Here is a 25788-nt window from a genome sequence, read left to right as displayed (position 1 = left end):
AACAGAGTAGTCTTATATGTCACTGTTTATAAAACGGCGTTTTTCTGGACTACCTTAAAAAAAAAAAAAAGAGAGAGAGAGAGAGTATACCCACTTCTCCATGGACCACTACACCGCTGGTACTATGACTGTACTTATACTGTTATGCATCAATAATCCGCTCGTCGTCGCTGTTGCAACACATATAGATGGAACTACTATAAATACCTACCGCAGAAGAAGAAGAGGAAGTCACGTGATGGTGTTCATGCTCATACCTGGTGTTTTCTTCTACAACTGGGATGTCCACGGAGGAAAAAAGCACGACCTACTCCTCTTGTTTCTGTGCCCACACACTGAGGTACGTTTACACGACACACACACAAACAGTGGCTTATATTCTGGTTGTCATTAGCCGTCTAGCTGGTGTTCATTGTGTACCGTTATTTAACTCAGGACTGGCATGTTGTGATTTATGAACCTGGAAAAACTCCTAAGTCCTGTTATTAGTTACATTATTATTACTGTTATTTACAATCATTAAAAACACTTATATGGATCAAATAGTCAGACTAGAACAAACTTTAAGCGTGTAATTTTGGTTGAAAACAGCATAAAAAGTCCCTACTTGTATAGAATCTGGAAAAAAGTATGCAAAAAAAAAACTGAACTTCATTATAGTAAAGTGTCTCCCCTTTATATTAATAAATTAGATTATAAATTATAATCTTCCGGACACCCAGAAATGTAAAGGTTTATATATATATATATATATATGTGTGTGTGTGTGTGTGTGTGTGTGTGTGTGTATATATATATATATATATATATATTGGAAACAACATGATGCAACCCCTTTTTTTTTTTTAAATCATGCGTTTGTATGTATGTATGTTTTTTTTTTGTTGTTTTTTTTAACCCATAAAGACCCAAACAACCACTGGTGACCAAAATCATCTACCAATATAAAATGTTTAATAACCTCTGATTAACTAATCCTATCAATACATGTAAATAATTGGTGTAAAATGCCGTTTGTATTTTTTTTTTTTTTTTTTTTTTACTGTTTTTATTGAAATTAGAACAATGACAGTATAGAAAAGTCATATACAGTGTCCAATATATGTGATGTCAGAACAAAAACACTACACCTGCACTCACATGTACACACACACACATTAAAAAAAGAAAAAAACAAACAAAAAAAAAAATAAGGGGGGGGGGGGGGGGTTTGCCTACTTACTTAATATTAAAGTCATCTATATAGGGCTGCCAAATTGAATAAAATAACTTTACATTGTCTTTTACTGAAAATTAGATTTTCTCCACATGTAAGTGTTGCATAATGTCTTTCAACAGAGTCTGATGAGTTGGAGGATTTTTGTTCCTTCAGTTTTCAGTTTGTAATTTTTTCACGGTCATCAGATATGACCCATTTGTACGTTCAGAGGCTCCTTAGTGAACATGGAAACACCAACATCTTCTACAACATTGATTCACCAGTAAAATCCATGGAGATTGATCAATGACAGTGGTTGGAAATACTTGTTTTATGTTCATTTAATGTTGTATTTTGTTGGAAAAAGTCTCATTTTCTTCATTTTTCTCCGTTTCTGATATTATGACAACATCTGCATAATCAGTGAATTACATGAGTGAAAATACCTGATTTTGATTGAAGAAACACAAAATACAGTGGATAATATTATTTTTTAAAAAGGTGATAAATTGCTTAAAAAAGGTTCAATAGAGGGAAAAATTCATTTGGGAACTGCTGGAAAAGTAACATTGGGTCTTTATGGGTTAGTGAAATCTGTGTCTATTACTGAGGGCATTTCTGGGTCTTAAGTGGATTTAAAATAAATTATAATAGTGTTTTTCATTTTTACAACAGGCTTCCAGAGCATCCTAATCACTTGTCTAGATATTTAACACTTTATTTCCATTATTATGTACTATTTGTCCCCAGATATAAATGATCTGAGACATCTACTGAAACTGGAGACTTGGAGTTCGGATACATGTGGAATTGTGAAGCCGTAAATGTGTAAAATGTTGTAGTAGTTGTGTAATGTAATGCAAAGTAACATGTAAGAGGTATAAACTGGGGCAAAGTTCACCTGGTTTTATTCTATGTAATCATCGGTAAAATAATATAACCAAGTGAATCATTGACAGTTACAGCAGCTACTAAATAGGTAATAACTGACCTGTGTATTCAGCTCTTTGTAGGAAGGGCAGCGTCTGACCCAATGCACTGAGAGTATCCAGTGATAATTAAAACATAAACTACAGCAGGAAAATTATAAATACTATGAAGTGTAATTATAGAGGTTTGCCTAAAGCAGTGAGATGTCTGAAATGTATTTTACATTAGATTAGGGATGGGTAATGACTCATTAAATATTTTTTAATGATTTCTTGATCTGTGTGGGTTGCATTTAATAACTGCATTGAGTACAAATTTCAAGGCTTAGCATGAAATTATTATTATTATTATTATTATTATTATTATTACTTGGTTGCACGTTAACACACAGCAACATTTCAGCTGTTTACATGCATGCACAAAAACTTTCATGACGGATATAAAAATGTGATCCATTACAGGTCTATCACCCAGGTTCGAGTCCAGTGTACACTCAGGGTTTTAACTTTTTTCTTCTATAAATGCTTGCGACAGTACCTGCCACTAGTTTGCTGCCCAGACTTACTATGTTACCGGCCCTTGTTTGGGTCAGATTAGAATACAAACTACAGGAATTGCAATGTTTTTTAAACCCAAGAAGTGACTAAAAGGAATACAGGATTGATAGGAACACAGTACATCTCTGGATCAATGAAGACAATAAAAACCAAAAAACAAAACTGGCCAATAAGAAACCAGCATATGCTTTTTGAGGGCAGCAGCTGACTGCTATAAAATCACAGTCAATTGTGGGTGGACATGGCTCAGGAGGTAGAGTGGGTCATCCAATAACCGAGGGGTTGGCATTTCAAATCCCGTTCTGTCCTAGTCATGTGCAGTTGTATCCTTGGGCACTTCACCCACCTTGCATCCAGTGTCACTCAGTGTATGAATGCGTATGAATGTTCAGTGGTGGTTGGAGGGGGCCATTTGGCACACAGAGGCAGGCACACTTCCATCAGCCTGCCCCAGGGCAGCTGTGCTTACAAACAATACCAGAGTGGGAATATGAGAGCGAATGAATAATGGATCAATAATGCAAAGCGCTTTGGGTGCCTTGAAAAGCGGTATAGAAATTTCATCCAATATTATCATTATTGTTATTATAAAATCGGCATACACCTCTACACTAGGAGTGACTGAGTATTTTTCAATCCATGCATCTTTCTTTCATGTGCAGCATTTTGTTAAGTTCTGTTTGTTATAAAAATGCCTCTGTGCTGGGTCTGTTTAGCTTGTTTGCGTTCATTCAGTCAACAGTATGTTAGAGACAGCAGATTATTATCATCAGATTTTTCTCCAACCATTTTATATCAGTGTTGTTGGCTTCATGTATCTCTCAGATAAGTTTTAGTCCATTTCTCTATTTAATTTGCAGTTTAATTAGCAGTGCTATTTAAAGCAGTGTCTTTCACATACTGTAGATGTTTGAGTCTGTTATGATAAACGGTATGATTGTACATGTCATTCACTCCTTTATTTTTTATAACCACATAACCCTTTGTAGGGTCATGGGGGCTTGAGTATATCCCAGCTGACATAGTGCAAAGACTATCACCAATTTCTCACAGGGCTGACATGTAAAGACAAAGAACCTTTGACTCTCATATGTTCAGGTATGAGCCTGTGCATGCCTTTACACTGTGTGGAGAAACTGAAGTATCTGCAGACAGACTCCACACAGAAAGACCTCAGTTAAACTTTATTTTAATAAATAGATCAGAAGAAATAGTATTTTGTGTGACCTTGTATGTTTTTGTTGGACCTTAAATTCTTACTTTCTTTAAAAAAAAAAGCGATATATATAGAAAACATATATGATATACAAGTATAAAACATATATTGCAATATAATATTTTATTCACCTTGCCCAGTCCTTTTTTCTGATTGCATTGTTGTCTTAATTTCAGAAAAAATGGCAGAAAAGCATGTGAAGCCCAACGTCAGCCACGCTCAGGTCACTGAGATGGTGAAGAGGCTCTACAGACTGACGCCATCGGAAATCCGTCCACTGCCAAGCTATGATGACCAAAACTTTTATGTGGCGCCCATCGAGGGTGGCGAGTATGTTCTTAAAATCATGAACAGTGAAGACAGTAAGAACCCAACGCTCATTGAGATGCAGACCTACGCCATGTCTTTCTTGCACCAGAATGGACTTCCTGCCCAAACAGCACTGTCCACTGCCACAGGACAACTCATGACTGAGGAGGAAATAGGTGAGAAACTCTGTTGGTTGTGGTTTATTTTGATAAAAATCATAGTGTATCTAAATGTCCTTGCAAACACTTCCTGCATGAATCACTTAAATTAAAATATGAAGACAGGGTAGCCCAAACATAGACTGGCAATATGCATCTAAAAATGCTGCAATTTAATTGACTAATTTATTTTACACCAGAAAAACTTAACAAATTCAACATGCAGATCCAAGATCTCTGTAATAGATGCAGAGAAGATAAGGGCACTTTGTTCCGATGTCTATGATTAGGTCCAAAAATCGAGGAATTTTGGGGAAACGTTAGAGGTATGTTACAGGAGAGTTTATCAGTGAAACTAGTGCTGGAACCCAGGTTTTTTATATTAGAATTAGACCTTGAAGAAATTGACATAAATTGCTATGAGAAAATGTTCATAAACCTGGGAATATTACAAGCAAAGAGAGTGATCGCTCTGTCATGGAAAAAAATGGGCAAACCGAGCATAGCAAAATGGCTCAGAGGACTGTCTTTATGTTTAACACTTGAACAAAATCACTTACACTTAAAAGACAAACAAGACACTTTTGAAAAAGTTGGGTCCGTTTCATTCATTATATTAAGAACAAAGATTTGACTTATCTATTGCCGGTATCTGGGACATCGTAATTATTCCCTATACAGGTCCACACTCATATGCTGTATTCTGACAATACTATACATCATCTCCAAGAACTCTCATGGATTCGAGCACTGATTTTAAATGTGCCTTTTTGTTTGTTTGTTTGTTTGTTTGTTTGTTTATATGTTTCTATTTTGTATATATAGCCTGTAAAAATCTCAATAAATAAACTATTGAAAAAAACAAAAACAAAACATGACGACAGTTTTCTTTACAGATTATTTATATTCAAGTGTGGGAAAAGCTACAAATTAGAATGTACAAACTGGATATATGTATCACACCTGGAGGCTAGACAGGCACACATTTTCTTATATATAAGTAAATATTTTCATACATTTCATATCTCTGGCCTGTTTTGTACTGCATCCGTTCCATGTTTTGCCTTTTTTCATTAATTCATTAATTGTCACACCAAAGGAGATTTCAAAAATAGTTGGAATGTCCATAAAGACTGTTTATAATGTAAAGAAGAGAATTACTATGAGCAAAACTATTACGAGAAAGTCTGGAAGTGGAGGAAGCAACAAAAAATGTACCAAAGCTTTTATTAAAGCTCTCAAATCCAAAATTCTAAAGGATCCAACCAAATCCATGAGAAAAATGGCAATTGAGCTTGAGGTAGACAACAAGACCGTTAGAAATGCAGTAAAATATGATTTGAAGTTAAACTCTTACACAAGAACACCAAAACACTTGTTGACAACAGCTATGAAAGAAAAGAGATTGGAAAGGTGCAAGAAAATTATTACATGGTTCAAGAAAAAGTCCTCCATTGTAACGATCTTTTCAGATGAAAAGATCTTCACTGTCGATGCTGTTCTGAACCGCAGAAATAACAGATTTATCGCAAAATCTCCTTTGGTGTGACGAGTGCATTCAGCAAATCACACACTCTTTGACGTTTGCTTTCCTGATTACTCATATGGGCAAAAGTTTCTGAAAAGGTATGGATAATAGTGTTAGGTATGATTATGACATCAATATATGTTTGGTTTCAAAACAACTGACGTAGTGCCTGCTGAGAAAAAACAACTAAATGTTCATTGTAAATTTTGCTTCCCCACCCTGTAAGTCTGCACGCTTCAGTAAAAATTGCTTATTTTTCTTGTAGACTATGTTGAGACATGCTGTTGTGAAATGAGTGTAATCAGTCAATCAATCAATATTTATTTGTCGAGTCCTTTACAACACTTAAAGTGACCAAAGTGCTTTCCAATAAAATCAAAGCATATAAAAAATCAATAATAAAAACAATAATAAAAAATACAATAAAACAATGCTAAAAAATACAAGTAATGTGTTGTGGTATTACTGAATGTTAAAAGCTAGATTGAATAAATATGTTTTAAGCCTGGATTTAAAAGAAAAAACAAAGTAATAGCTTAGTAGTCAGAAAAAATGCACCAATTATTGCTCCAAACTATACATATGCATGTTTTTTTCTTGTTTTTTGTAAAGCAAATTTGATGGAAATCATTTGTAATCATTTACTGTCTGTGAATATGTGAGTTCTGAAGGCTATGAAGCCATTATCTGTTGGACGGTAAATGGAGTTGAATTTCTGCAGCCCTTTTCTACCTCGATGATACTTACAGCAGTCACTAGGAGTCACTTGGGATACAGTGTTTAGCTCAAGGACACTTCATTCGAGGGCAGGGATTGGACCGCCATCTCACTCCACCAATAGAAGTACAGATTCCAACCAATACTCCTCAGTAAAGTTCCTCCTGCGCTTTGTTTCTGTCCTCTCCTCTCTGTTTGAGAGATGTAAAATTCCACATCTAGTATGTCTCATACACTCTCCAATGTTCGTAATGTGGTCAACTGTGGGTTTTAATTTCAGAAATCTACTCTCTCAAAGTGTTAAAGACAGGAAAGTTCACACATTTATAGTAATTACTTGTCAAAAAGAAAACACTGAATCATTTCTCAGGTTTTAAAAATCTCATTTTCAGCAAACCAGTATAACCCCTCTTACTATTATCAAACTGAATATCTGTACAGGAGAGCCCAACTTTAAACGGATGGATGGAAATCACAATGGATATTAATAAAATAGAAAAGATAACAGCATTTGTTAATCACAAATTAGAGAAATTTGCTTCATACTGGGAAAACTGGGTCAACTATGTCACACCCTATAGGTCTGATTTTGTTTTGACAAATTAGTGATTGTGCTGAATGGAAAAGATCACTCCCAACTTGTTCATAGTTTTTTGTTTTGTTTTTTTTTCTTCTTTCTTTTATTTGGTTATTTGACATAAAACAAAAATATTATTCTGGCATTTAGAGCAGACAACAAATGTATGCTATATGTACATGTGATGTACTGAATGTGAATGTCTGATACGGAATGTCTATAAAAAAATAAATCCTATAGAAAAAAAAATTATATCTGCACCTTTTCCATACGTTTTGGATGATACAAAATATGCTTGGCTGATTATTAATATAATAGGCTTGTTGGGTTTGTCTCGTACCCACGTATCTTAAAAAATGTCTTGCCTTATGCAAATGTTGTTGCTTGCCCACGAGTGTGTTACTCTATTTTTTTTTACTGCTTGTATGCACATGTTGCTAAGTTAGACTTTGCCCTGGTGTAGATAGCTTTAAAAGACCTTAAGGTTAATAAGTATAAAGGAACCTGGAGAATCTGCCTAATTGGGAATGATACACCCTTCATGCCATCTTGAACAATAAAACCAATAAATTTGTTTAATAATCGTCCTGTCTTTACCATTTGCAGATTGTGGCTTTGGTCTTCAGAAGTACGTGGTGCGGCTGTTAACATATTTACCTGGAACCACCGTTGCAAAGGTTCCTGTCTCACCAGAGTTACTGTATGAAATAGGCGAGGTGGCAGCCAAAATGGACCAAATGTTAGAAAAGGTATTTAGCAACATCACATTTACACTTCATCATTTTCTTTTCTTTTTTAAAACATTTTTGAATAACTAATCAGCAGAGTGCAAGTGCTTATTTCGTTGTTTGATTTTGACATATGAGGGTAGACTGAAGTTGATAGGCTTACCATGATGCCCTTGTGGAATGAAACCATACAATGTTTATTTTTCAACCCAACCTCCCTCATGATCTGTACACTTCCTTAGATGATGCTGCATTGCTTGGATCCCTTTAGAGCAGAGACATTCATGAAATGGTCAAAAAAGTCACCAATGATAGATGTGACCTCATCTTCAGTCCAGCTGTTTTTGTTTTTTTGTTTTTTTTTTCCAGATAATAAATCAAGATAATATGAGTGGTAATGAATCTGTTCAAAGCCACAGTTATGCACAGTAACTATTGCAGCCACAGATTTGTGTGTTGCGGCTTTGTTCCCAATGAAACAATACCCCTTTCATCAGTTTTCATGGGCATTTAGTTCATTTATGGACTTTAGCCTCAGCAAGTTGGCATAGTATATTCCATATCGTGTGGCCCTTCAGGAGGTGGTCCTCTTTAGAAGAGGTGACGAGATTGCATAGATATCCTCTTCATCTCTGATTCAATGTGGTGGACTCAACCCTTAACTTGAGTTAGGAAACATTTAATGAAATTGGAATGGTCTGCTTCATAATTTCAGAGGCCCCACATGACATGACCAGCCCTCTGGTTACACCACGTGCTAATGCAGTCATTAAAAGTGAACCATCAAATGCTAATTTATCTGGAAGGAACCATTGTGGTTGGTAATCAGAAGAGTTGAAATCAATGAATGCCAAGTTCCATTGCTCTTGCATTACCCCTTCACAGCCAGCCTATGAACTTTTAAGTAGGGATGCACCGATCCGATACCAGTATTGGGCATCGGCTCTGATACTCAGTGTGTGTACTCGTATTCGTACTCGTAAAAGTAATCTGATACAAATGCACCGATATCACTTATGGCTGTATGACATTCACAGTTCAGTGCAGCAGGTATGCGGCGGTGGAATAATGTGTGGGGAGTGTGAAGATTTTTCAAAATAAATGACGGTGATGGAAGCAACGCTGACTGCAAGTCATGTTAAAGACACAGACAGATACGGACGCAGCATTTTGTCCGTCCTCTGCATACATTCCATCCATTTTCCAGGTGCTGGCGAATGCGTACCCAGATGGAGAATACCAGCGGGAACCATGGGGGTAGAGGATCTGTTCAAAGAGAGACTGAGTGAGTTAAAGAAAAACTACTGACAGATTTATGACAACTACCCAGGGCTGGGCCGTGGGTACGGAGCGGTGCGGACCGCCGCCAGCAGAAGTGAAAACCAAACTTATCACTCATTTCTCTTTTCTCTACCTGCTGAAGCTTCACTATTAAACCTTACCAGCAAAAACGCTGCAACATTAGTATCACAGTAGTGTTGCCTCTGTCGTCTCCATGTTTGTTATTACTGACTTCTTTCTTCTCAAAAAACTTTACTCTTCGTGGTATTTGCCCTGTATGGTTAATTAAGAGCGGTGCCCCCTGGTGGATTAATTGAGAAACGCTCATTCCAACACATTAAATGTCAGCAGCACCTTGTTCCAGTCAGACTAATGACAATGACTATAAAGCACATTTACAAAAGGAACGAAGAACTGGAATGGGATTATTAAGTACTCGTATCGGTACTTGGTATCTGCAAGTACTCAAATGTAAGTACTCGTATTCGGTCTGGAAAAAAGTGGTATCGGTGCATCCCTACTTTTAAGCCTACCCTCGTATAGCTTTGATTTAGCTTGTGACTGTGACACATAAATAAAGCAACTGGTCAGGTAAAAACATGTCTGAGTTTAGTGAATAATGCACTGCTTTGCTGTTTTCCAGATGGAACATCCTCATCTTGGTACACTGCAGAGGGGCAGGTTCATATGGAGTTTATCAAATGTTACCCGGCTGGAAGAATACTTTAACGTACTAGATGGAGATCCTCTTCAAGAAGTTGTGAAGTCTGTCATTAGTCTGTACAAGACCCTTGTGGTCCCTAAATACTCCAGCTTCCGCAAGTGTAAGTATAATATAAATACATTGAATATTTGCAGTTGAGATTTGTTTTTATTCTTACATTTTTAAATTCATTCAGTATTTTGTCTTGAAAAGGTCTGGATCAGAAATAATGGTATGTGATGGTATGTTATGTTTTTTTTGTCTGTCAAAGGCATTAACCACGGTGACTTCAATGACCTCAATATCCTCGTGCAGCCTGATGAAAGTGGCCGATACAGGGTTTCAGGCATCCTTGACTTTGGGGACATGAACAGTGGGTATTACATCCATGAGCTGGCTATCACCATTATGTACATGATGATAGAGCACCCTAAGCCCATCGAGGTGGGTGGACCCATCCTCGCCGGCTGGGAAAGTGTCCTCCCCCTCAACGAAGCAGAGAGAAATTGTCTCTACATACTGGTGCTTTCCCGTTTCTGCCAGTCGTTTGTTTTGGCTCGTCATTCTGTGAGTCTTCACCCGGAAAATGAAGAGTATCTGATGATTTCGTCCAAGAAGGGTATCGAGATTCTTCATCACCTCTGGAATCTGGGAAAAGAGGAGGTGGAGAGGGTTTGGTTTGAGAGTGCTGCTCAATTCAGTGGTGGAAAATGAAGTGTCTGTGCTTGAAGTCATGTATAGATTTTAGCACACTGTAGGGCAAGTCCAATAATGATCACACAAAGTAATTTTTTTTACATTATCAGGTAGAAAATGTTGTCCAAAAGTGCCTAAATTAGTCATGCACTCATGTAAAGTCTAAAGACCCTGTTCTTTGATACAGACATACATAGAGTTCAGAATCATGGATCTTTTTGATTCTGCAGAAAGAAGCCAGCTTTGTCCTTTTCAGTCAGTAAGTGACAGACTAATCAGTCTATGTTACCTCAAGGGACCAAAGACTTTGCTATTATGCAAAGGTTTCTCAGCATATGTTGCATCTGTATTATACTCAGCCTTTTTTTATTTGAGTTTCAGACAAGCTCAGGTAAAATGGGGAAGTGCTTTAAGTATCATCAGCTGCTCTTTATTTGCACCATTTGTTCTTTTATTATTAAGAATGAAGTTGAAAAAGGCTTATTTAGATGTGAAATTGTGAAACTACAGTCAATATGAAGGAAATACACAACCTGGGGAAAAAAAAGTCCACACTTGGTGTCCTTCCATTGGATAATTACTGCTGTGATTAGTACTTTTCAGCTGGAAACAAATGCCTTATCCTTAACAGTTGCGGTGAGCAGGTTCTCATTTCTTGAACAACCATCAGTTTGATCAACAGCATAAACACTGTACTGTTTCAATGGAAAATAGAAACCTCAGTGCTCTTCCCTTTGTTGACAGGTAATTTGCTTGAAAATGTTTGCATGTTAAAATGGAATAATTACTAAAACAATGAAAATGCTGGAAGACCTCAGACATGCCCATATGACATGTTTCCTGTCTCAAGGCACTTTACTACATCTAAGCAACTACATTTCTTTTATTTTAAGCATTTACTACATGGTTTTATGGTGGGTCTGACAGAACACAATTTTTCCTTAGTGTTCCTCACCAGCATCTCAACATATCATTTACCCCATCAAGCAAAAGGCTCACATATAAGTCCTGTATATAGCATTCTATTGTGGTTAAAAAACAAAAACAAAAAAAATCACCACTGGTGCCAACGGTGAACTCCTCACTGGAGTTTTATACATTTATACTGCTCCATTGTCATGCCAATAAAAGATGAGAACAACTTAAACTTAGTATCATATTATTTATGTGTCATTATGCAATGTTTCTGTGGGTCATTAAAAAGCATTAAGTCATTAAATAGATTTAGTGAAAATAAAGGCCTTAAATGGCATTAAAAAGCATTAAATTTGATGTCCAAGGGCATTCAAAAATACACTTGATGTAAAAAAGAAAACAAAAAAAAACAAACATTGTTATTCATGATTTATTTTGATTATATAAACATTTCATAATTTTGGTTGGAAGTATAGTTTGATGATTGACAGGTGGAACCCTTTAACTGGCTATTGTTTATGGTCGATACACAAAAGTCATCAACCCCGGATGCTTGGAATGCAACGTGCTGTTAGCATGCTTATGCCGTGGCAAGAGTGGAGGGAATATTAGCAAATGTCAGAAAAATGGGAAAATGCACGTTTCAGCAGAAGTGATTGGAGGAGGAACTATTCAGAACCTGGTTAAAGCCTGTCGACAGTAAAGCATCAAGGCCAAAAAACAAAACCTCCAATCTGAAAAATGTACTTTGTCGAGAAAATTAAACAAAACTGCCTGTTTTCTCGCAGAATGATACTGGGTAATGAAACCTAATAAATAATGCATTGTTGTTGGGCTATATTACTTTTTACACATCACTTTGTGCATGAAAAAAACAAGATACTTAAAAATTTCTCAAACAGTGCATTTTTCAGATAGAAGGTTTTGTTTTTTGGCCATTGATATATAAAACTATGTCTAAAACTGTATCTGCAGTTGGACATCTGCATTAAATTGATTTAAAGTGGCATTAAAAAGTATTAAATTAGATTTGCTGATACCTGCAGAAACCCTCTAATGACGTGTTCACACTGATAATACTATAGGAATGGAACAATACAGAATAACATGAATAAATGCAGACCGTATTTAGGATTTAACTCAGTATTATAGTGAAGCTACATCATCAAATTTGAAACAGCCACATAACTCACATTACCAGACCAAAATAGGTAGTTTTTAACTTGGTAGCGATAGTCTACCAAGGTGCTGCTCTTTTAAAACAATGCTAGTGAATGTATTAATGTAACTGGACTGACATAGGTGGTAAACTGTAACTAAATACTGAGAAGAAAAAAAAACCTGACATCATAAGGGATGGATCACTTTCTTTTTCTGGCACTCTATAGATAAGATAGCAAAGAGAATATAGTGCTATTCAATCAATATTTTGAGGGGAAAAAAGCATAATGTTGTGAGAATAAAGTTGCAATATTAAAATAAAAAATATGTCAAAGTATTCCTGGAGTAAAGGCATACTATTTTGACGAAGTTATAACGCTACAAGAATAAAGTTGGAATATTTCAATTAAAAAAAAAGGATTATTAAAGTAAAAAAGTACTATTTTTTATAACAATCAAAGTTATAAGTGAGAATTATCAACTGAATGAAATGCAGCAGTTTGAGCCCAGCAGCCACTGTTTGTCTCAAGTTACAGGTTTCAGATTTCCTCTGTCTGTGTACAAATGAAGCCAATATGTAGTGGTCAGAGGAAATGCAGTTCTGTGTCTTCTGTTATAGTAGATGTGAGGGGATTACAACTGACAGTCACCAATTTTTATACCACAAAAAAATATTAAAGAGAAAGTGACAACTTGAGCAGACGTCTACCTGATAAAAGCTTAATAAAAAGTTACAAAACACCCTCAGCTAAGACCTGATTTTCATCAAAGAGTCTTTTCAGAAACAGACAAATCATATTGGTCTCGACTCAACTTCATTTATAAAGCACTCGAAGAACAACAGCTTAAACAAAATGCTGCACATCAATCATAAAAACACGACTATAGAACAATCTAAACCAGGGGTGTCAAACTCATTTTAGTTCAGGGGCCACATTCAGCCCAATATGATCTGAAGTGGGCCGGACCAGTAAAATAATAACATTGACAAAAGTAAAATTACATTATGATAATATTTACATTTACGTGTCCATAAAAATCTGAATAACATGAACAACCTGAAATGTCTTAAGAAAAACAAGTGCAATTTTAACAATATTTCGCCTCAGTTTATCAGTTTATCATTTACACATGTGCGTTACAATTTCTATTACTATTACAAATACACAAAACATATAGGAACAGGAAGAATATTAGTAAAATTGCATTTACGTTTCTTAAGACATTTCAGGTTCATATTTGTTCAGTTTATTCACATTTTTTGTAAAAGGATAGTTTGTTAATATAAACATTTTCATGTAATTTTACTTTTTTTTTTTACACTATAACAAAGATAAAATCTGCAGTTTTCATTATTTACAGGTTATTACAATAATATTTTACTGGTCTGACCCAATTGAGATCAACTGTTCTGTATGTGGAACCTGAATTAAATTAAATTGATTTTTACACCATTAATTGTTAATATCTTAGTGTAATTCATCCTACGGGCCGGACTGGACCCTTTGGCAACCAGATTTATGTCTGACACCTGTGTCATAGCATAATGTTCTAACTCAGGGGTGTCAAACTCATTTCTTCCAAGGGCCAAATTCAGCCCAAATGGATCTGAAGTGGGCCGGACCAGAAAAGTAATAGCATCATAACCTATAAATAATGACAACTTTTTCTGTTTGTTTTAGTGCAATAAAAAACAAATTACTTATATTATTTGGTAACAGGCATAATATTGTTAAAAATTTGGAGTTTGGAACTAAAATAAGAACATTTTCTCATCCAAGTTCATTTGTTGGTAGTTCTCTGAGGTTCAACTGGACTAGTTTTGCTTCAAAAGTCCAGATGAACCCAGAAAAACGGAGTTGTCACTATTTATAGGTTATTATAATGTTATTATTTTACTATAGATCATACTGGTTTTTATGTGGAACCTGAACTAAAATTAGTTTCACACCCTTGATTGTTAATATCTTCAGTGTCATTTTTGCACTTTGCAAATTCATCCTGTGGGCCAGATTGGACCTTTTGGTGGGCTGGTTTTGGCCCCGGGGCCGCATGTTTGACACCCCTGATCTAAACCATGTAAAAAACAAAACAAAACAACAAAAAAAAACAAGAGTCTCATGCTGGATCAAAAGCCAAGGTGTAAAAATAAATTGTAAGACAAGTTTACAACAGAAGTGCCCCAAACCTGCAGCCAGCCAGTTTTTATAGATAACAGACTAGTGTCAAATACAATCAAATAAAAGTCACATGACCACACTATGCCATACCTTCCATTTGTTCCCACTGTAGTTTGAACCAGTCAGTCAGCTGTTCTCCCTCTCTCTCTCTCCATCCTGTGTGTCTCTGCATTGAGCTGTTCTGCTGGGATATATTAACCCTCAAATTTACTCTGAACTTTAATGAACATCTACACAATCAGTACATTGAATATAAGAAAATTCCTGATTTTCACTGAAAAATATAAAACACAGAGGATAATATATTATAATATGCAGTGATAAATCCCTTAAAAAAGGTTCACTAGAGAGAAAAAGTCATTTGGGAGCTGCCACAAAAGTAGCACTGGGCCTACATGGGTTAATGTGACATCAGAACAGTGTGTTTGCTTCACCATTTAGTAGCATTATTGAAACCTTATAACTAAGATGATCGAATTGTAGCCGGATGTGCAAATTAAAGGACATGGCCTATTACTTTCTTTAGCCCAGTGTTTTTCAACCTTGGGGTCGGGACCCCACGTGGGGTCGCCTGGAATTCAAATGGGGTCGCCTGAAATTTCAATTAATTGATGATAAAAAAAATAAACTTACTACTAAAAAATATATGGTGACTTAAGAGAGACAATCCCAATACATAAAAGACATGACAAACTGTGAAGCTGAAACTGAAGCACTGTGGTACTGTTTATCTTTCAAATTCAAGTTCAAGTTCATTGTGGTCGGTTTCAGATGCTGCAGCTCTTTCATAATTCATAGTTTGAGTTATTGTTTGTTCAGTATTAACTGTCAGCCTTGTAAATCCAAGCTGAACTGATTGTACATATCCTGACCAAGGAAAATAAAATTCTCATTTTGTGCAGTAATCTACACTTGGCTTTTCTGCCTCCATCCATAATAATATACATTATATAGACTAAATGTGTCTAAAATTAATGTTTATTTGCAACATAGTATAGAGAACTATTACATGATCAAAACCAAATTAATTTTAGCAGCAAAAAAAAAAGTCTCCATTTTAAATGTCTGGGGTCGCCAGAAATTTGTGATGTTAAAATGGGTTCACAAGCCAAAAAAGGTTGGGAACCACTGCTTTAGCCAATAGGTGGCACTATGACTATGAATCAGTAATCTAATAAGGACTGAATGGAGGCAAAAGCCACAACTAGAAAAGCCCGTGGAGAGTGCAGACCTCCACCAAGGTAGATCAGTGCCCCCCCCGATCACAACCAGAATTTAATCATTTGTTCCTTGTGCCAGTATCAACATTTCCTGAAATTTTCATCCAAATCTGGCCATAACTTTTTGAGTTATCTTGCACACAGACAGACAGACAGACAGACAAACAAACCAACACCGGCAAAAACATAACTTCCCTGGTGGAGGTAACAAACAAAAAAAAAAAAACATAATATATTATCAAGGTGTTAAGGCTTTTCTGAGCACTAGGAGCTCCACATAAATACATGTAGTTTCTCTTTGCCAATAGGTGGAACTATGATTTTGTAAATGTGTTTCCTGTGTGACACAAAAACCATTGAAATTCTATGCGCTCCCTCAGCCATGTTGCAGAGTACAAATTTACTTCTTTGATAAGTTTCCATTGCAAAGGTTTTTTATGAAACTTGCTCGCTTTAGGGCATTTCTAATTTGTAGTTTCTAATTAAAGTGCCCTCATTTGGCCTAGAGCCTAGACTTCATTACACAATATAAAGCAGAACAAATGAGCATCACTACAAACCTACTGAAGTTCCAAACTACACTGAAGGACACACTGTTGCACAATGTTGCCGTTTCCTTATCTACCGTATCTTGTTAGACTGTGGACATGGCCATCTGCTTGAGATTATTGATCTTTCTTTCTGGAAGAACCATTGCAACATCTCCGGTCACAAGAAAAGATCTTTACCATATAGGAAGGCGGACTGCTGCACTGTGCAGAAAATTGCAAAAGGTAGGTTTAAATGTCAGAGCTGTATAGATATGTTGAAGCAGATGGCAGATACAGAAGACTTCCTGTATCTCTAAAACATCTATCATCTCTAAAAGCAGCTGCTTTGCTATTATGTCCCTGTGCTGGACCCCCAGAGTCACCACACCGATTCCAACTTTGCTACTTCACAAATGAACTCTGGCTTGAGTTGATACAGTAAAACATTTTCAAGCTGTACCAATGAATATTTTACATATAATAATGGCTCATGGAATGCATTAATGCTGTCTGATGGTCAGTTTAACAATTTATTTTCAATTACTACTTTGCTTTTTCCTTTGAGTGTTAGAAAATCTAACAACAGCAGATCTTAATATCTACTGAAACAGCTGTAAAAAACATTAAAACTTAAGATGAAAAAATTTGTAAAGTACAACATAATTTGCTGCATTTTCTAACCTTACAAATGATAGCACATAAGCTCTCAAAATAAAATTACATATTGTTAAATCAATTTTATGTTTTCAGCAGGAGTCTGCAAGCCTTGTGTGTTTTGTTGTTGTTGTGTTTTTTGTTTTTTTTTTAATTTCCAAATTTTTCATTGAAGGTACATTTGAAAAACTATTAAAGACAATACATAGGTTTCAAAGAAATTTAATTAATGACAAATAAATCATTTTAAAGCAAAGAATCCATTTGTATCAGTCCAAAAACTTTTAGCCATAATTATATATGACCTGCAGTGGATTGAGGTCAGCACAGATATACTCCGATTAGACTGGTGTTAAGGTGAAATCCACACAATGTAAAGAATAACACCTCGACAACATGAGCCAACACTTAAGATAACTGAAGCTTACAACATAACTTCTTGTTGCTGCTTAACTTCATGTCACATGGAAGTTTCTGCTACATCCAGTAGTATCTACGGTGTCTGCAGTCCACCAGAAACAATGGCTTATCTGAGCATTTGCATCAGTTTGTAGTTGTTCTTGAATGGTTGTGGGGACTGACTCTTCTTATTTTACGCTTTTTAAACACAGGAAAGAAAATATCTGTTGAGGAAAATATACTCAATAGGTCATAAGGTCCTATCAGATCTGCATTTCATTTCATTACCTCATATATGAAGAATATTTTAACATTTACAATTACTGTAAAAAGATAATAATAAGTGGTGCCAGGCCCTTACACATATTGTAGCTTATTTTGGCATCCAGCTGATGTCATCATGTCTATGTGTGTGCTGATGCCAGCATAGTAATTGTCTCTATATATGTGCCAAGTTTGAAGTAAATTGAAACAAAATTGATGTTTTTATAGACATTTTAAATTTTGCCCATTATAAGTAAATGGGTAAATGTAAATGTCCTAAAAGGCCCCTGTAAATAAAATGTATTATTACCTCCGCCAAGGAGGTTTTGTTTTTGCCGGTATTGGTTTGTCTGTCTGTTTGTCTGTCTGTCCGTGTGCAAGATAACTCAAAAAGTTATGGAGAGATTTGGATGAAAATTTCAGGAAATGTTGATACTGGGAAAAGGAACAAATGATTAAATTTTGGTGGTGATCGGGGGTGGAGGGGCATTGATCTGCCTTGGCGGAGGTCTGCGCTCTCCGAGTGTTTTTCTAGTTATTATTATTATTATTATTATTATTATTATTATTATTATTATAAATCACTTAAGAAAGGTTAAAAAGACAGAAAAATCCATTTAGGGGCTGGCATAAAAGTTACACTGGGTCTGTATGGGTTAATTACGGATAACATGATGAGGAAACTGACACAGTACAGAGGAGGTTATTTTCTTTTTTAGAATAGCTTTACATCTGTAAATAAATAAATAAATAAATAAATAAATAAACTAGAAGCACTCGGAGAGTGCACACCTCTGCCAAGGCAGATCAGTGCCCCCCCCCCCCCAAATCACCACCAAAATTTAATCATTTGTTCCTTGTGCCAGTATCAACATTTCCAGAAATTTTCATCCAAATCCATCCATAACTTTTTGAGTTATCTTGCACGCAGACAGACAGACAAACCAACGCCAGCAAAAACATAACCTCCTTGGCGGAGGTAATGAACAGACAATGGAATCATAAAATGTGAATATAAAGGATGGTTGAATGCTTGTAAAATCACATTTAGCTTTCCTGCTTTCAACACATTTCTTTTCTACTCTAAAGCTGAGGTTTATGTGCTACAAAAGGGATGAGAACACTAGATGGAGACATCCTCCCACTTATCAAAAAGCGTCATTTAAAGGAACTGTTTGTGAATTTGGTTCTTCCATGTCGTCCATTGTAACAGTGGTTTGAGGCAAATAACTGTCTCAGAGCATGGAGTGTGGGGAGGCCTCTTGTGTTTACATTGCAAATTGATTGAAATATTGTAATCAAGATTTTTTTTCCCCTCAAACACGACTTTTCAAAGCAAAACATGACATCCAGTGAAAAGATTGAATCAGTTGTTAATGAGACTCTATCTGCAGTGAATTTAGCACCAGTTTAATTATCCAAACCCAGTCAACAGACCTCAGCGACAAATGCCAAACCACCAATGTAATGTTTCCCTTTTTTTTTTTTTTTCTATCACTGTACCTCACATCCAATTGCTGCTGTGCTCCAAACAACTCAGCCAGAACCGTATGTCAACACTCAACGGCCTCAGACTCATACACACTGAAACACACCTCGTCTACCTTTCTACATCTCAACCTCCCACCTCAAAGGCGCCATCTGCCCTCTGCCCCCGCTGCAGCTCTCGATATGTATCTGCAGTCATGCAGAAAATGTCACAGTGTGCGTCTGTGAATGTCTGCCTGTGTTCATGTTTGTTCTCCGTCTGTTTCGCTGTAGTCCGCTGCTGTTTGAGCCCACATCTCTTCCATACACTTCCACAGTTCCTCCTCTTCCTGGTCTGTATTTTCTCTTTTTTTTATGTCTTTGTAATACTTTAAATCCATGTTCCACAAATTATAGCTGAAATAGAAATGGCACCACTCAAAGGATTTGGCTTAATACACCAACCCCACTTATCAGTGCTATTAATCCTCTTGGCATTTAAAAACAGAGCTCTGCACCTTTTTCAAATACAGCAAAGAAATTTAATTTACACTCCAAAGACCACCATTCTGCAGGCTTTTAAAGGTGGAAATTAGTGTTTCACAAAATGTGCTGCAACAATTTGCCAAGCTCCTTGAATATGTTTTATTTTCCTTATTGTATATATTATATGGAAATATGTTTCATCCTCTTTCAAACAGGAAACAACAAGAAAATACAAGCAAGGGCCAAGACGTATGCAAAAAAAAAAAAAAAAAAAAATTAAAAAAAAATCCTCCAATAAATTAAGAATTAAAAACAGGAACAGATACAATATTTGTCGACTTGTGTTGATTATCCAGAAAAAAACGAATACTTCAGTTAAGTTTTAGCTCTGTCATCTGAATGCCTCAAACTGAATTAATCAGCAAAACAAAGCCACCCAATTAAAAATATTTGAAATACATTTTTTAATAGAAAGGCAAAAAAAAAAAAAAAAAAAAAGGTAAACAACTGTCGAGGCAGAAAAATTGCAAAAGCCTTCAGGGTATTATCACGGATATCATATTCTCTGTTTTTAAATATGGTGAGATTAGCATTTTAACAGCTAATTATACAATATTTATTCATTTATCCATGTGTATCCAAATGAAAAAAAAAAGAAAAACAAATTGTGCAGCTCATGCAGTCGCTCAGAACCAAACCACACGCAGATGCTACTTACAGAGTGTATTTTTCAGTGTGTCAGTGAGTCTACTCAGCCATGTTGGATCTGTTGAGTTTCCGGTCATAAGTCATCATTGTCGTCTTCAAGTTCGGTGTCACTGATCTGCATTTAACCACACTTCAACGGCCGTGGTTCTACGCCTCCAGGTCAGTTTGTCAGATGATGTTTGGCTTCTTCTCCATGAAAAGCCACGTACTGCCAATGAAATATTAACCCATAAAGACCCAGTGATACTTTTGTGTCAGATCCCAAATGGATTTTTCTTTCTATATAACCTTTCTTAAGTGATTCACCACCATTTATTGTAATATTATCCTCTTTATTTGAAGTTTTTCAGTGTAAATCAGGTGTTTTCCTATATTTAATTCACTGATCATGTATATGTTCATATAGCTCAGAGTAAATTCAAAGGTTATTATAACAAAAATTACTTTTTCAGCAAAAGTATCATTAACTAAACATAAAACCAAGTGTCTGCATCCACTGTCAGTGATCAAACTCCATGGGTTTTACTGGTGAATTGATGTCTCTCTTTTTCTCTTTCTTTACCCTCTCTCTTTAACCCCAACTGGTCAAGGCAGACGGCCATCCTCCAGGTATTTGGGTCTGCTCGAGGTTTCTGCTGTTAAAGCAAAGTTTTTCCTCGCCACTGTCACCAGTCACAAGTGTTTGCTCCTGGAGGATTCTGTTGGGTTTCTGTAAATTGGCTTAAAGTCTGGTTTGGACCAACTCTATATATAACTTTTATGTTGTGATCTGGCACTATATAAATAAAATTTGATTGATTGAGTGATTCGATTGGTTTCCCCCTGTAAGTCGCTTTGGAAAAAAGCGTCTACCAAATGCATAAACATAAACATGTTGTAGAAGATGACAGTGTTTCCACATTCACTACGGAGCATCTGAGCGTCCAAAAGGGTCATATCTGATGACCGTGAAAGCACAACAAATGGTATTTTACACCAATTATTTACATGTATTAATAGGATTAATGGATCAACAGGTATTAAACATTTTAGATCTGTAGATGCTTTTGGTCTATGGTGTGTGTTTGGGTCTTTATGGGTTAAACTGTGTTTCTTCACGGATAGTAGATATTGTAAATATGTAGTATGAACTCTATTTCAAATGAGAGAATTATTTAACAATAAAGATTTAGCTGATGTTGAGGGTTCTGTTTTTTCTTGCATCAAACTCGTAACATTAGGGTTGAAAATAATTAAGAGCCCGGTCCTCAATGGTGCGGCTTTGTTTTATAGAAAACAACTGTTAGTTTCTGTCTTTTATATGGGATTAATGAGACGAACAGTTCCTGGCTGTCTTGCCAGGATGTCGCTGCTGCCAAGCCAACCTGTTAGGACTAATTCACTTCATGGATCCCGGACAGAGGCCTGTGTAATTTATATTAGCTTTATGCCTGGACAATCTACAGTGGCCAAGATGTCAGAGTTGGATACAAGGCTAATGGGGCTCGCTTGCTCTCTCTCTCAGTGAAAGTAAATATTTCTTATGTCAGCTGACACCTTGGAAAGGTTCTGAACAAACAAGTTTTACATAAAAAGCGTGTCCATTACTTAATTAAATAACACTTTGTGCATGCCGTTACACAAGTTCCCTGGACTTCTAATGCAGAACGCCAGTATCACCTACAAATGAATGAGTCATACAGATGATTTTCATTATCTTTTCTTTTTTTGCTTAATTTTCTTCTCAATTCAGGGACATCATTTATATTCCAAAAGGAAGCTTCCTTTCAGAATGAAGTCACCTCTAAAGTGCAGCAACTTTCTAACAGAGGCATAATCACATCAGCATCCAGCCGCTAACATCATTCAGAAACAAAAGATATGCTTCTTACAATTGGGACCAAAGCTGAGGAGGAGACAGAAGCCTCAATTAGTAAGCTGTTGTGGTAGCCCAGTGGCTTCTCCAGCCTTATCGGTTTGTTTCAGAGCGTTTAGGCTTTGCAGATGGACGCTGGCCCCGGTTTTCTATCGTGAACTTTTCCCCGTCGGACTTACACAGCTCACCAAAGGATACTGGGGGGGAGTAGAAGAAAGCCATCAGTATGAATTCATTAAAACTTTCGCACATTATCACGTGTTGCTTTTCAGTGGACGTCTCAACATTTGCTGTAACGAGCGTCATGGCAGCCTATCTGCACAGAACAGGTGGGAAGCACAGCGGCCCTTCAGAGCTCCAACATTAGGGAGGCGCTTAGAGAGGGGTGGCTAATCGATTGGACAGACCGGATTTACTGAGTTGACTGAGTCGCAGGGTGACTGCTAAGGCAAAAAAAAAAAAAAAGGAGACTGTGAATGTGTGTGGGAGGATGAAGAAGGTGTCAGGTTCCACTGAGAAACTGACTACCTGAATTGTCCATTTTAAAGCACAGTGCAGGATATGCTTAAGTAAAATGTGCAGAATTTGTTTTTCACAAAGGGCATCAATCATCCCGCATACCAAGAGGAGCGAGGGCGTGAACATGTGCTTACTATAAAACATTTTCTCACATGTCGCTCTATCATTGCTAGAGGGCTGTTCTGTGTTTTATCAGCTACTCATGTGAGATAATGAACCTAAAAAATATTAGCTTTTAATACTCTTGATAAGTGATCGCAGCAGGGGGTTCACTGAGCGCAACCTCTTGTCTGGTAGTATCTTGACACTGCCGGCACATGTAAAGACTCAGTAATAAGGTTTTTTTCGCTGATAGAAGCTGCACCTGGACTTTTTATTCAAAAGTTAACATTTACAGCAGTGCACCACTCATCTCATTGCTCATGCAAGGACAGTGGGCTGCAGTGATTATATAGAATTTACAATTAATTTAAGAATTTTTAATACATGTTTCAGGTGGATGAGCCTTAGAAAAGTTAAAAAAATATATATATATATGGGTAAGTATCTGAATATCTACAGCTCCCACCTCTTTAATACTTATTTGTATGTTGAACAGGAAAGCAAAATGTATTAATGTTAACTTGCCAATGATTTGACAAGTTCATGTACTTTCCTTAACTTTTTCTGTCCGATATTATTCACTGTCTGACTCGATTGTGTTCTGATTCAGACCCACCCACACAGCAAATGTATCGCTGAACTCTGAGTATAAAGATGTACTTTATGTCACTGTTTATGCACCCGTTAGACTTAGCCAGACATTCTAAGATAGTCTTAAACACCTCCACATGCCTCACAGCCATATAGTGGACATAAAACTCCAGGCATCTCCTGACAATTTCATGCGCTACTAAAAATTCTCCCCGTAGTGTAGCACTGCAGAGGTTGTTTAACACGTAGCACAGTAGAATCAAAAAACTTACGCAGCCTTTTACAGATATTTTTGACATTATCAACCTGAGGGTTATCATTTAGATTAAAAAAAAAAAAAAATTACCAACAAGTTCCAGTAATGCCTTGCGTAGGAGGAGGTTTACTTCTAATATTATAAATAATATAATTCACTTCTTTGCATTGTTGTTTTGATAATGTCTACAATTGAAAGAGTAACATAGTATGGCTTTATTCACAGTAAGCATACATTTTACTGTTAAATTACTGTATGTACAAGTTCCAAGTTTCCAGGGTTCACTTTTTACGTAGTGCCAGTTATGATGTCAAGAAATGTAAAAAAAAAAAAAAAAAAAAAAAGATAAACTATCTGCTTTTTCAAGTATTTCTGCCTGACAGAAACCTATAAAAACCTTTTAGAAATGGGATGGGCAGCCACACAGGTTAAATATCTTATTTTTTTTTAACAACTGAACACAGTAAAGCTGCTGAGTGTAAGACAGATGGGAATGTTAGTCTTCTGTCTGAAAGTAATGATACAAACTCTGCATGCACTTGGGAGACTCTAATTATAGTCATTGGCGATGCACAAAAAAGCAAATTACTGCCTCTACAATAATTCTCTTTTGGGTTATTTCACCTGTGATAAACATGATTATGCATTTAGATAAAGGGCTTAAACTGCCTTAATGTGGTGCTGTGGTCTTAACAGGAGTAAAGGGGTTTTGATCTCTGGAATTGATGTTTTAGCCGCATGTATTTACTCACTTCGTACAGAGATGATACTTAAATGCAGGTATCAACTAGACTTGCTTCGACTTAGCATGGTTCAGCTTGGTTTGGCCACTGGCATGGAGAATTTCTGCTGCAAATATAGTGATCACTCAGCACGGCTGGTCATCATAGCTATACAGCATAAACCATCACACCTACAAGCAACACAACAATGGGAGAAACTTAAAACTCTACATAGCCAGGAGAAGGAAAGGTGCAAAAAGGTACATGAGTTTTGAAGCCCTCTACATGATCAGTGTGATTTTTTTTTTCTTGAACCAAAAAAAAAAGGAATTCGTTCACTAGAGGCCTCTCCAGCGACACTACAAGACTGTCATTAATGAGGAAGGAGGCCAAACTTTGCCAATTTTGAAAAGGAATAACCAATTTGTTAGACATGTTTGTGTTATATTATGTCTTTATTTATTCAAAAATAATTATATTTGAGCACTGAGACCTGATGTATCAAATATGATACAAAATTGAAACTCGTACATGGAAACTGGTATTTGTTCAGTTGTTCAGAAGGACCGATAAAGGCTCCAGTTTCAAAGAACTGGAATTTCCTGTAAGTGATGTAATGGTTCAGGCTTTACAGGGTTAAAAGCCTATTTTCAACACTGTGATTCAAGCTCCCCGTAGACTTTTAGTTTGTCATTGTGTAGACTGTGTATTTGATGTAGCCTCAGCAGTGTATTTCTGTAGATTTTTTCTGGATGTAGGCAATTGTTAGTGGTGTTTTTGGTAAATGCTGCCAATGTTGGAGGAAAAAACAGGCAACAACAGCTAAAATTTGCTGTGAATTTGGTAAGAAATTATTTAGAAGACCATGGAAATTGTTAATTTCGTCTATCATTATTTGTGACAAGAGGAGCAATGTTTTTCTTGTACTATAATAGACCATTCTGTGTACATTTGTTTTCCTTCGTTTCAAGTGGAATCACCATTATTGTGTTTTATGTCAGGTTTCATTCCATGTGTATACAGTAAAATATCCATTGTAAAAATATGTAGCATTGTTGGTTATTGAAAAGTGACCACTATATGCATTTTAGTAGCAAGGATACAAATACACAAGGACATTTTTTCACATTAGAAATTTTTAACTGTAATTTATGGGGGTGG

The 25788-nt window shown here is 36.3% G+C and overlaps 1 protein-coding gene across 1 annotated transcript; it reads left to right on the top strand.

The window, feature by feature from the left end:
- Positions 1 to 243: 243 nt before the first annotated feature.
- hykk.2 (hydroxylysine kinase, tandem duplicate 2) lies at positions 244 to 11745 on the top strand. The gene is made up of 5 exons (XM_030133253.1): positions 244 to 340; positions 4078 to 4386; positions 7797 to 7939; positions 9843 to 10023; positions 10174 to 11745. Exons 2-5 carry the CDS (start codon positions 4083 to 4085, stop codon positions 10614 to 10616), a joined length of 1071 nt encoding a protein of 356 aa, XP_029989113.1. The 5' UTR covers positions 244 to 340; positions 4078 to 4082; the 3' UTR covers positions 10617 to 11745.
- Positions 11746 to 25788: the final 14043 nt, after the last annotated feature.

Source organism: Sphaeramia orbicularis, chromosome 4 (genome assembly GCF_902148855.1).
Source record: "Sphaeramia orbicularis chromosome 4, fSphaOr1.1, whole genome shotgun sequence".
Lineage (NCBI taxonomy): Eukaryota > Metazoa > Chordata > Actinopteri > Kurtiformes > Apogonidae > Sphaeramia > Sphaeramia orbicularis.
Note: the sequence above shows the minus strand (reverse complement) of the source record. Positions and strands in the feature narration are given on the sequence as shown.

Bases quoted from the DNA above. Each gene is read 5' to 3' on its own strand.
- hykk.2 (XM_030133253.1), top strand. From the start codon at position 4,083: ATGGCAGAAAAGCATGTGAAGCCCAACGTCAGCCACGCTCAGGTCACT. The intron at 4,387-7,796 runs GTGAGAAACTCT...TACCATTTGCAG, and splicing joins CATGACTGAGGAGGAAATAG to ATTGTGGCTTTGGTCTTCAG. The intron at 10,024-10,173 runs GTAAGTATAATA...TGTCTGTCAAAG, and splicing joins ATACTCCAGCTTCCGCAAGT to GCATTAACCACGGTGACTTC.